Below are 12,794 nucleotides of genomic sequence, written 5' to 3' on the forward strand. Positions count from 1 at the left end.
TCTACAGTCTACCAGGGTTATTAGGGTGGCTATGCTCCTCAGAAATCCTTCTAGAGAAGTCCCATGAAAATCACTTTCTAGCCTCCTTTGGATTCTAATTTCTTGATCATCCCAACATTTCTTTCCCCACCTTTCCTCAAAACTAGAGACTTGCCATGAATTGTTTAACAATCATCAGAGTTTCCTTCCCTCAAAATGCGTGGAGAACTAAAAACCCAAGGCATGTAAGAACCAGGATAAACCCCAGAGCAATTAAGTCCCTGGCAATCACCACGTTAGGCAGATGAGCTGGATTAGACTTGGTATCAGCAGAGTGGGTTTAAATATTCCCCTGTTTGCTGGCTGTGGGATCCTGGGTGATTCCCTTAAATCTCTGAACTTCAACTTCTTCATCTATAAAATAGATATAATACCAATAACATACTGTTATTATCAGCATTACTGGTATGGAACATGTCTATAAAAATACTCTGTTAAGGTGTCCTGTGATTGTTCTTAATCTAGGGGCATTTGTGTCTAAACCTGCAAGCTTCCAGAGAGGGATTTTGGTTTCCTAAGTGTATTTATTTAACTGAATGTGCAGGTAATGACCAGGACTTTATAAACAATAAAAATTCCCCTAATTTTTAATAATTGTTAAATGTTATGGTTCTCTGCCCCCTCCCCCCACCACACACAAAGATCTTCTGTTTATTCTTGGCGTTCTGAAATTTCACAGCATTGAATGTAGGTATTGGTCTTTTTCTTATTTATTCTGCTTGGCATCCAGTGAGCCCTTCACCCTAGAGATTCCTTCAATTCTGATAAGTTTTCTTTCATGATATCTCTGGTAATGTCTTTCCCTGTGTTTTCTCCTTTGTCTTTTTTTTTTTTTTTTTGGAACTCCATGTACTCAGATGATGGGCCTCCTGAATCAATCCTGTCTCTTATTTTTCTCCCAACTTTTTCATCTCTCTGTAACTTTCTGGTCAGTAGTCTGAAAGATTTCCTTATCCTTATCTTCAAACCACTCTCTTGGATTTTTTTTCCTGGCAATCATTCAATTTCTCAGATTGCTCCTGGTTCATACAATCTTCTTGTTTTATGGCTGCAATATCTAGCTTCTCAAATCTGTTGAGAATATAAATTAGAGATTTAATTCCCCCTACCTTCTCTGAATTATATGTCTTCGAGCGAAAGTTGTTGTTTCATTCACCTTGGCCTTTCTGTTTCATCATGCTGATTTTCTTCTTGTGCTTGATCATGCAAATTTAACAACAGGAGCCTGGGTTAATTTTTCTGAACAGTTGGTTCAGATTTCTTATATATATACATCTATGCGTTCCCATTAGGATTCTCCCATGAATAGATTAGCTGACTGGGTCTGATAAAAGGTTTCATGACCAGCAGCTGAGTAAGAAGAAAGTCATTCTGATTCTTGATCTTTTATACATGATTTATTTTTACTCTCTGGAAATTTGTAGGATCTTTTCTTTTACCAGAGTTTTGAAATTTCACAGTGATGTGCTTTAGGCATAGGTTAATTTTCATGCATTTTTCTGGACCCCTTGCTGGATCCTTTCAGTTTGGAAATGTTTCCTTCTGCTTTGGGAAATACTCGAATTATTTCTGTCATAATTTTCTTTTCTCTATTTTTTCATTCTCTACTTCTGGAATAGCTCTATTCAGATTTTGGACCTCCTGGATTCCAAGATTTATATAACCTTTTTTATTTTATCTTCATCATTTTGCCCTACTTTATGAGAGATTTCCTCAACTTCATCTTCCAACCCTACTGTTGAGTTTTTCATTTCTACTACGTATTTTTAATTTCTAAGAGTACTTTTTGTTCTTGGGTTTTTTTAAAACAGCATCCTATTTTTGCTTCTTGGAAGCAATAGCTAATCTCTTGAGTATACTAATGATACCAGGATTGTTTAATATTTTTTCTTTGTATGACTTTTCTTCCAAATCTCCCACCAGTGCTATTTGTTTTGCCTCTATTATGTCAAAGACCCTCCTCAAATGTTTGATGATTCCTGGTGGCCCTTGGCCTGTTCATTTAAGAGTGAGGTGCTAAAAAGCTGATCGGAAGCTCTGAGACCCTGGGATAATCTGACTGGTTGTTTCCTTGTGGAGCCCACACCACCAGTGTCTTTAGTTCTTTTCTCTTGGGGTGGTCAGATTTCCCAGAGAAGGATCTTCTAGTCTCCTACTTGGAGGATCTACACCTGGCTGAGAGCATTCCATTTACCCAGTGGGGTGTGGGGCTGAGGGGGTGCTCACTGTTTCCTATGTAATTTATTTAATTCCCCTGCATTCAGCACGATAAATCTGCTTTCAACATTGCCCAAGGTATTCTAGTACAAAGACCTTTTTTACCCAATTGAGAAAACTTCCAATTTACTGCCAGGGGAAGGGTCAGATGATCAGCCCCCTGGAGTAAGAGGACATAAGGGTTTCTTTTTAACTTTTAATTATGGAGAACTTCAAATATCCACACAGGGCAAAAAAAACCCAGAATAGTATAATAACTACCCCTACCATGGACCCATCACCAGCCATCACCACATTGTCAGATGCACAAAATATATTTCTTTTCTACTTCCTTATCCCATATTACTTTGAAACAAATTCCAAACATCATTGCATCTGTAATCATTCAGTACATATCTCTTTAAAATGACATTTTAAATTAACATAACCCTAGTATTAAATCTAAAAAAATTAACAATTATTTAATATCAAACCTCAATTCGATGTTCAAGTTTCCAATGTCTCAAATGTCCAATGTGTTTTATTTTTACATTTGTTGTAATCAGAATACAAATAATACAAATACACATTCCAGCTGGTCAATATGTCTTTTATAGGTTCCCTCAATGTGCAATTTTTTATTTGAAATTTATTAAATGAGGAAACAGCTGTCTGTCCTGCAGAGTTTCTGCCAGTCTGGATTTTGCCGAGGGCATATCTGAAGTGCAGCTTCACATTTTCCTCTGTCCTCTGGATTTCCTGTAAACTGGTAGTTGGATCTAGGTGCTTCTTTCTAATGTTCTCTCTTCAGGTAGCCCGGTTCTTTCCTCTGTCTCCTCCATTCTGCTGTTGAGCCCATCCAGTAAAGTTTTAGTTTCAGTTACCATATTTTTCAGTTCTAAAATTTCCATTTGGTTCTTCTTCATCTATTTCTTTGCTGAGACTTCACGGGCTCTAGGCTATCACCTAAATGAGGTCTTTTCAAATGCGAACACATGGTAGCGTGGCAAGGCGTGGTAGCCAGCCTCCAAGGTGGCATCCAGTGATCCCTGTCTCCTGGTCGCACACACCTGTGTAGCCCCTCCCACTTTCTATGAGGGTTCGTTTGTACGACCAATAGCAGATGGCAAGAGGGATGCTATATCCCTTCTGAGGTTAGGTTATAAAGGTCTGTGACTTTTGTCTTGGGCACTCTCTCTTTTTCTCTCCCATGCACACACCCTCAGATCACTTGTTCCGGAAGAAGCAAGCTGCCCTGCGGTCAGGTGGTACCTGAGGCCCTGCTCTGTCCCTTACTAAAAGATGCAAGACAAGTTAGATAACCTTGTGAGCTCCAGCTTCTTTACTTGGAAATTGATCATTTTTGCCTCACCTACTTCTCAGGTCATGAGTCTCATGTAAAATAAAATACATGCAAACATTATATGACTATTAACTTATCTAATCCTTATTTCACAGATGAAAACCTGAAGACCAAAGGAACGAGAAGAATTGACGGGTGAGGCACAAAGAGAGCAGAGGATTTAGAAAAGGAGCCAGGTCTGGAGTCCAGAGCTTGCGAGTTCAAGTCCAGTTATCTTCTCTGCTATGCCTAAAGGGTCACGTGCTATTATGGTTAAACAGTCACTCCACGTTTCAGAAAAACAGCAGATGAATTATGAATCGTACGTGGTTAACCAAGAGACTGACATTTCTTCTACGGTATATAACAAATTGGGGGTAAATGCATGAGGGTCAGAGTTTTTCCGTGTAGCTTTTACATCGTGAAATTGACAGAGCCAGTTATTCCTTCCTTCCTGTCTGTTTCTCTGCCAGTCACTGCAACATCCCTAGTCCAAGCTCGCGGGCATCCAGCCAGAAGGTGACTAACACCATCTCTTTGCACCCAAACCATATACAATAGGCAAATAACTCCTGTATTTAAAACCCTGCTAGACAAGTTGGTATCAGTATCTTTAAACTATAAATACTCCTTTGCTGTGCAATTTTAGTAAAGAATAGCTGAGAGAAAAGAGGCTAACAGTTAAGAGCCAGCAAGGCCAGACCATTTGGGCAACCGTGACTAACCCTGACAGGGCTTCAAACTTTTTTTTTTTTTTTTTGCGGTACGCGGGCCTCTCACTGTTGTGGCGTCTCCCGTTGCGGAGCACAGGCTCCGGACGCGCAGGCTCAGCGGCCATGGCTCACGGGCCCAGCTGCTCCGCGGCATGTGGGATCTTCCCGGACCGGGGCACAAACCCGTGTCCCCTGCATCGGCAGGCGGACTCTCAACCACTGCGCCACCAGGGAAGCCCCAAACTTTTTTTAATTAAAATGTTTTTCTCTCAAAGAAGTAGTTTTGTAAGCCAACTCACCTTCTGCCTTCCCCTCTGATAGGGGGGAAAAGTGATGTTTTAAAATGTTGAAAAAATCTGATCCGAATCAGGTTAAAAAAAAAAGGGAGGGGTATGTTGACTCAAACTGGAAGGGAAACAGCAAACATAAAACTAGTTGTGCTGGGGACCCTGGTCGGGGAACTAAGATCTCACATGGCTCGTGGTGTGGCAAAAAAAAAAAAAGTTGTGCTGGAGTGGAAGGATTACCTTTTTTCCCATTCTTTGTTTTGTCTTTCATTTTTTTAAAGTATATTTATATATAATAGATAAGATATTATATATACACTAGTAATATATTTGATATATAATTTATATATTTTTTGCATATTTTTAACTTAAAAATTCAAATTTTATACACGAACTTGACAGAATGAGACGTAATAGAGCTTTTGGATTTAAATAATAACTAGTTATGGTTTAGTTTTTCACTCTTTATGTGTGTCAGTTAAGATTCTTCCAGCTGCAAGCAACAGAAACTAACTATAGCTACTTTAAAAAAGACAATCTAGGGAATTCCCTGGTGATCCAGTGGTTAGGACTCAGCGTTTTCACTGCCGTGGCCGGGGTTCAATCCCTGGTCAGGGAACTAAGATCCTGAAAGCCGCGTGGCGCAGCCAAGATATATATCTCTCTATATATAAGACAGTCTATGGGAGGAATATGGGAGAATGTATAGGACCAAAGGGCAGCCTTGGAGAAGCAGGAAGCAGACAACCACTGAGGACATCCATTCCACTGAGTGTAAAGCCTTGCCGCTGAAGCAAACACTTCCCAGTTCTCTGTTTCTTCTGGGCTCAATGCCTGGGTCTCAGATTCAAGGTCCTCAGAGAATGAGATTCTGCTTAGCCAAAGATGTGCCCAACTAGGAGGTTCTGAGCTGATGAACAAAAGAGGGAGTTGAGAGGAATCTCCCAGGTCCCCTCCATTTCCATGTGGGAGACCAGAACCCTTAGAGGATCCCATCCCCCCAACACAGCCCTCAGCAGCTGGCGGAGTCACCCCAAAAGGAGATGAGATACTGACTGGAAAGCCCAGTGTCCACTGAATCATAGATTTGTTCTCACAACTGGATGAGAAGCTCGTGAGACCACGAACTGCCTTCCAGCCATATTTTGGATGGACACCCACACATCTTTCCTCCTTACCTGTCAAGGACCAGCAAAGACCGTGCTTTGGGCATGACATTTCCGTGTGACGCTTTAGAGCAAAATATAACTTGATTTAATCTCTACACTCACATCATACAAATCGAGTCCAATCCTCCTTTAAGCATACCCCACATCCATTCCCACGCCACCTAGTACTGTGTTTCTAGGTCTTTCCCATCCCAGTCACTCTCTCCCTTTGACCACTGCCCACCCAGTTCTCCTTGAAGAATGTTCTATATTAACAGGCATTACATGACAAGGAAAAGGGAAGGGGGCCCACCGTCAAATAAATATAAGAAATACTGGTTAAACTGCAACTCAAAGTTTGTCTAGATAGCTATAGACCATCCCACTCTGAAGATCTTCCTTGAAGATCCTGAAAGGTAACCACTAAACCACATGTTCTTAAGAGATGGATTCCACATGGCTTTAAGGTACGAGTGGTTTAACTGCATTTTTGACAGATGGAGGTGAAAGTGTGGAAATTTTTATTATCATTCAAATTTTAAAAGCTTTATACCTGTAGTACACCAAGGGGAAGGGGTTCTTAAAGAGGTGACTCTTTGGGTCTGGTCCCTGATTTAGGAGTTGTGGAGCTTTGGTATGTGTTTGTTAAGTGCTTTAAGAATTCGTGACCTTGGTCCCGGGCTGGTAAGGTTGTGCCAGTTTCTTCTTCCTTCAGGGGAGAAGAGACACTGTTATACCTCCAGGCTCTCAGCACATTATTCCTGCACAATTGACTCCTTCACATCTTCTGTGGATTAGAATTTGCTCTGTCAGACTTGAGGCTCCCTCAGAGGAGAGATCAAAGGAGAGAAGCATTGAACTATTGCTCAGGATGGACCTTAAATGCAGTTTGTGCATGTGGTGAAACATACATCCCGTAAAATTTACCCTTTTTCACCACGAAGTAGACAATTCAGTGGCATTACTTCGCCACCACCACCATCTGTCTCCAGAGCTTTATCATCATTTCAAACCAAACTTCTGTACCCATTAAACAACTCCCCATTCCCATCTCCCTCCCAGCCTCTGGCAACCACCCTTTTACTTCCTGTCTCTATGAATTTGACCACTCCAGGTCCCTCATGTATGTGGAATCATACAGTATTTGTCCTTTTGTGTCTGGCTTTTTTTTTTTTTGGCCGCACCGTGTGGCATGTGGGATCCAGTTCCCCCAACCAGGGATCAGACCTGCACCCCCTGCATTGGAAAGGCAGAGTCTTAACCACTGGACCTCCAGGGAAGTCCCCTGTGTCTGGCTTATTTTTAAAAGCAGTTTTGCTATAAAGAACATTAACCTTACATTGAATTAAGGGTATGATAGGTGTAGCAATTGCTTCTAGGTCAGAAGTCTTTAACTTGGAGCCCTTGGAGGAGTCCTCAGGAGCCGTCTCCCCTTTAAGGGATGAGTTTCCTAATTACAAGGTTTTCTTAGGAGGCTTTAACCCAGAAGATGCTAATCACTGTTCTGGGTCTTCTCTGCTTTGAGAGCATCCTCTTGGTCCCAAACTAAGATTAGCTGCCACTCATTAGGAAGAGCTACCAATCTGGTCATATTTACTGTATGGCTCTGGATTTTGCTAATGATTCAAGTTTGACACCTAACAGAGTGTAAACCCCTAGTCCCATGTTTACCTGGCCACTTAGGAACTTTGATCTCACCTTCCTCATATGAAAAATATCTAATGGAAGACTACAAAGAGTCAATGAATCTACGACAAAGGAGGCGAGACTATACAATGGGGAAAAGACAGCCTCTTCAAAATATGGTGTTGGGAAAACTGGACAGTTTACATACAAAAGAATCAAACTGTACTACTTTCTCAAACCATATACAAAAATAAACTCAAAATGGATTAAAGACTTAAATATAAAACCTGAAACCATAAAACTTCTGGAAGAAAACACAGACACCAGTCTTAGTAATATTTTTTTTGGATAGGTCTCCTCAGGTAAGGCAAACAAAAATAAACAATGGTACTATAGAAAATGAAAAAGCTTTCTGCATAGCAAAGAAAACTACCAACAAAATGAAAAGGGCTGCCTACTGGATGGACAAAGATATTTGCAAATGATATATCTGATATGGGGTTAATATCCAAAATATACAACTCATATAACTCAGCATCCAAAAAAAAAAAAAAAACAAACCCTGATTAAAAATGGGCAGAGGGGGCTTCCCTGGTGGCGCAGTGGTTGAGAGTCCGCCTGCCGATGCAGGGGACACGGGTTTGTGCCCCGGTCCGGGAAGATCCCACATGCCGCGGAGCGGCTGTGCCCGTGAGCCATGGCCGCTGAGACTGCGTGTCCGGAGCCTGTTGCTCCGCAATGGGAGAGGCCACAACAGTGAGAGGCCCGCATACCACAAAAAAAAAAAAAAGTGGGCAGAGGAACTGAATAGATATTTTCCCAAAGAAGACATACAGATGGCCAACAGGCACATGAAAAGATGCTCGGCATCACCAATCATCAAGGAAATTGCAAATCAAAACCACAATGAGATATCACCTCACACCTGTCACAATGACTATTATTAAAAATACAACAGGGCTTCCCTGGTGGCGCAGTGGTTGAGAGTCCGCCTGCCGATGCAGGGGACACGGGTTCGTGCCCTGGTCCAGGAAGATCCCACATACCGCGGAGCGGCGGTGCCCGTGAGCCATGGCCGCTGAGCCTGCGCGTCCGGAGCCTGTTGCTCCGCAACGGGAGAGGCCACAACAGTGAGAGGCCCGCGTACCACAAAAAAAAAAAAAAAAAAAAAAAAAAAGTGCTGGCGAGGGTGTGGAGAAAAGGGAATCCTCGTGCACTGCTGGTGGGAATGTAACATGGTGCAGCCACTGTGGAAAAGAGTATGGAGGTTCCTCAAAAAAATTAAAAACAGAGCTACCATATGATACGGTAATTCCACTCCTGGGTATATACCCAAAGAAAATGAAGACACTAGTATGAAAAGATACATGCATCCCAATGTTTATAGCAGCATTATTTACAATAGCCAAAATATGGAAGCAACCTAAGTGCCCACTGATAGATGAACGGATAAATGATATGATATTATATATATATACACACAATGGAACATTACTCAGCCATAAAAAGAATGAAATCTTGCCATTTGCAACAACATGGATGGACCTACAGGGCACTGTGCTAAGTGAAGTAAGTCAGACAAACACAAATACTGTATGATTTCACTTATATATGGAATCTAAAAAGCAAAACAAACACAACAGAAATAGAGTCATAGGTAGAGAGAACAAACAGATGGTTGCCAGAGGGAAGGGGGATGAAAGAAATAGGTGAGGGAGATTAAGAAGTACAAACTTCTAGTTATAAATGAGTCATGGGTATGAAATATACAGTATGGGGAATATAGTAATATGTAATATCTTTGTATGGCAACATATGGTAACTAGACTTACCTTGATCATTTCCTATACATTTAAAAAGGTATAGAAATATCAGATCACTATACTGTGTATCAGGAACTAACGTAGTATTATAGGTTAATTATACTTCAAAAACAAGCAGACTCATAGAAAAAGAGATCAGATTTGTGGTAACCAGAGGTGGGGGCGGGGAAGGAAATTGGATGAAGGCAGTCAAAGGGTAAAAACTTCTAGTTATAAGATAAATGGTTATTAGGGATGTAATGTGCAACATAAGTAATATAATTAACACTGCTGGGACTTCCCTGGTGGTGCAGTGGTTAAGAATCTGCCTGCCAATGCAAGGGAATCTGCCTGCCAATGCGAGGGACACGGGTTTGATCCCTGGTCCAGGAAGATCCCACATGCCGCAGAGCAACTAAACCTGTGTGCACAACTACTGAGCCTGCGCTCTAGAGCTCACAAGCCACAACTACTGAAGCCCGCGCACCTACAGCCCGTGGTCCGCAGCAAGAGAAGCCACCACAATGAGAAGACCATGCACCACAACAAAGAGTAGCCCCCACTCGCCACAACTAGAGAAAGCCTGTGCGCGGCAACAAGACCCAACGCAGCCAAAAATACATAAATAAATTAATTAATTAATTAAAAAGACACTGCTGTATGTTATATATGAAAGTTGTTAGAGTAAATCTTAAGAGTTCTCATCACAAGGAAAAAAATTTTTTCCTTTTATTTCTTTTATTTTATACCTATGATATGATGGATGTTCACTAAACTAATTGTGCTAATCATTTCATGATGTATGTACATCAAATCATTACGCTGTACACCTTAAACTTATACAGTGCTTTATGTCAATTATATCTCAATAAAACTGGAAGAGAAAAACCACAATGGGATACCACTTCATACCCATTAAAATGGCTATGATCAAAAAGCAAAACACAAGAAAACAAACAAACAAAACAACAACAAAAAGAAACAGAAAACAAGCATTGGTGAAGATGTTGAAAAATGGGAACCTTTGTGTGTTGATGTAAAATGGTATATACACTATGGGTAACAATATGGTGGTTCCTCAAAAATGAAAAACAAAATTACCATATGATCCAACAATTCCACTTCTGGGTATCTACCCCAAAGAGATAAAAGGAGGAATTCAGACATATCTGTACTCCCATATTCATAGCAGCATTATTCATAATAGCCAAAAGGACAACCCAAGTGTCCATCAGTGAACAGATGAACAAAATGTAGTATATCCATACAATAGAGTATTATTTAGGCTTAAGGGGGGAAATTTGGACAAATGCTACAGCACAGATGAAACTTGAAGACATTATGCTAAGTGAAAAAAGCCTGTCACAAAAGGACAATTACCATACAATTCCTCTTATGAGGCACTTAGTAGTCAAATTCACAGAGACAGAAAGTAAGATGGTGGTTACCAGGGCCTGGTGGGGAGTGGGGGGGTGGGAAACGGGGCATTTATTGTTTAATGGGGACAGAGTTTTCATTTGGAAAAGTTCTGGAGATGGAACGTGGTGATGGTTGCACAACAGTGTGAAATGTACCTAATGCCAGTGAACTGTACACTTACAAATGATTTACATGGTAGGGACTTGCCCAGCGGTCTAGTGATTAAGACTCTGCCTTCCAGTGCGGGGGCTGCGGTGTGATCCCTGGTCAGGGAACTAAGATCCCACATGCTGTGGGGTGTGGCCAAAAATTAAAAAAAAAAAAAAAGATTTACAAGGTAAATTTTATGTTACATATGTTTTACTATAATAAAAAGCTTTTAAAAAGTATCTAATGCTCTCTGATCATTATTCCCTGCTCCTGCAGGAATTCTGGGAGCCTTTTGTTGAGTTCATTCCCAATCAACATATTCTGGAAAGAGACAAAATGCAGTAAGTAGCAAAAAAGTTTGTTCAAAAGCTAGGCCTGCCTTCATTGTTTGTATTTCTCAGTACAAAGTCACTTTAGCATCAGACTCCTTTCTTCCCCCTCTCCCTCCCCTAAGAGAGGCGAGTAGGGGAAAACAAAAACAAAAACGAGTGAAATTCTACACCAGAGGCAGCAGGACAAACTTCTATGAGATTAATGGGTCTAGAACAGCTTCCAGGAGCCAGGAAGCTGCCACTCAAAGGTGGCCTGCATAACATGGATGGGGAGAAGCTCAGGGCCAAGTCATGAGAGAAGCCCGCCTGTCCATCACCCACATCCCAGGAACAGCTCAGGTACCTGCCAGGTGATCACCTGCCCAGGAGGTTTGGGCACTTACCTCAGAGAAGTGTCTCTCAGTAATGTTCAGCGCAGTCAGGGCAATCTGACGGTTCTCGTGAAGTTGCAAAGCCTCAATTCTATCAATCCCACCGAGCCCTTCTATCAGCAGACACATGCTTTCCTTCTGAGAAATCTTCTCTGCTGCCTGTGGGCCGTAGAAGAGTGAGACTCTGCACCAAAGCGCTTAGGACGTGGGGCTTCACCTCAGCAGAATCGGATGAAAGCCACCCACTCCAGAATGGGCAGTTGTAGTGTTATTTTCCCAGACTGACTTAAAATTGCATTGTCTTCCTCTCATTTTGGATATTTGTCATCTGTCTATTGAGGTTTATCTTCATTGCACAAAATACAGTATTTTTTTTTTCTGAATATGCCATCATCTATATATCCATCACTAAACACTATTTGGTAGGTATCTCCCTTCTAATTAATAGAGATTGCTTTAAAAACAGAGAAAAGAATGTTCAAGTGATACTATGTAAATGCAGATGTTCTGGCCCTGCACTCCCTGGAAAGCCTTGAGGGGTCGGGCAGGAGACCCTGGGTGACAGAAGCCACACCATGGCAACTAATGAGGTCCCTGGAAACAAATGATGTGATTTGATTTCATCCAATGCTGATCATTGGATTTCTCATCCATGGGTATTCACTCACTCAACATTTGTACATATACTACGCCTAGAGCCTGTGCTCTGCAACAAGAGAAGCCACCGCGATGAGAAGCCCATGCACCACAACGAAGAGTAGCCGCAACTAGAGAAAGCCTGTGCGCAGCAATGAAGATCCAGCACAGCCAAAAATAAATAAATAAAAATAAATAAAAGGAGTCCTCTGGTGTTACTTTGAAACTTTTCAAATGGCTTAGTCACATATAAAAAGACCTTAACCAAATGAATATTGCCAGCCCCCACGATGGCCTGAGATGATCCCAGCCTCTGGGTATTTATGCCCCTGTGTAGCCCCCTCCCATGTTGAAATGGTCTGATCTGTGTAACCAATAGGATGTTGTTGAAATAACCTCCTTCACAGGTCATAAAAGACATTGGGGCTTCCACTTTGCTTTCTAAGGTCACTTGCTTCAGGGGAAGCCAGTTGCCATGATGCGAGGGCACTCAAGCAGTCCCAGGGAATCCATGTGGTAAGAATAACTTTCTAGGCATGTGAGTGAGTCATCTTGGAAGCTGATCCTCCAGCCTCCACCAAGCCTTCAGATGAAACTGCAGCCCCAGTTTCCATCTTGAACTTCATGAAAGACCCTGAGCCAGAACCATCCAACTATGCTGCCTCCAGATTCCTAACCCCAGAAACCATGTTAGATAATAAATGTTTGTTTTAAGCCACCAAGGAGTAATTTG

The 12,794-nt window shown here is 41.6% G+C and overlaps 1 protein-coding gene across 3 annotated transcripts in view; it reads right to left on the reverse strand.

Moving 5' to 3' along the window:
• Positions 1-6,139: 6,139 nt before the first annotated feature.
• The window catches only part of KPNA7 (karyopherin subunit alpha 7), a 93,525-nt gene continuing 86,870 nt past the window's right edge, over positions 6,140-12,794 (reverse strand). For all 3 annotated transcript variants that reach the window (XM_073791900.1, XM_019930583.3, XM_073791901.1), the window contains 2 exons: positions 11,438-11,584; positions 6,140-6,434 (listed from right to left, as the gene is read on the reverse strand). In XM_073791900.1, the coding sequence (XP_073648001.1) occupies positions 6,306-6,434; positions 11,438-11,584 (276 nt within the window). In that variant the 3' untranslated portion in view covers positions 6,140-6,305. The remainder of the gene's footprint in view (positions 6,435-11,437; positions 11,585-12,794) is intronic.

This window comes from Tursiops truncatus, chromosome 15, assembly GCF_011762595.2.
Source record: "Tursiops truncatus isolate mTurTru1 chromosome 15, mTurTru1.mat.Y, whole genome shotgun sequence".
NCBI lineage: Eukaryota > Metazoa > Chordata > Mammalia > Artiodactyla > Delphinidae > Tursiops > Tursiops truncatus.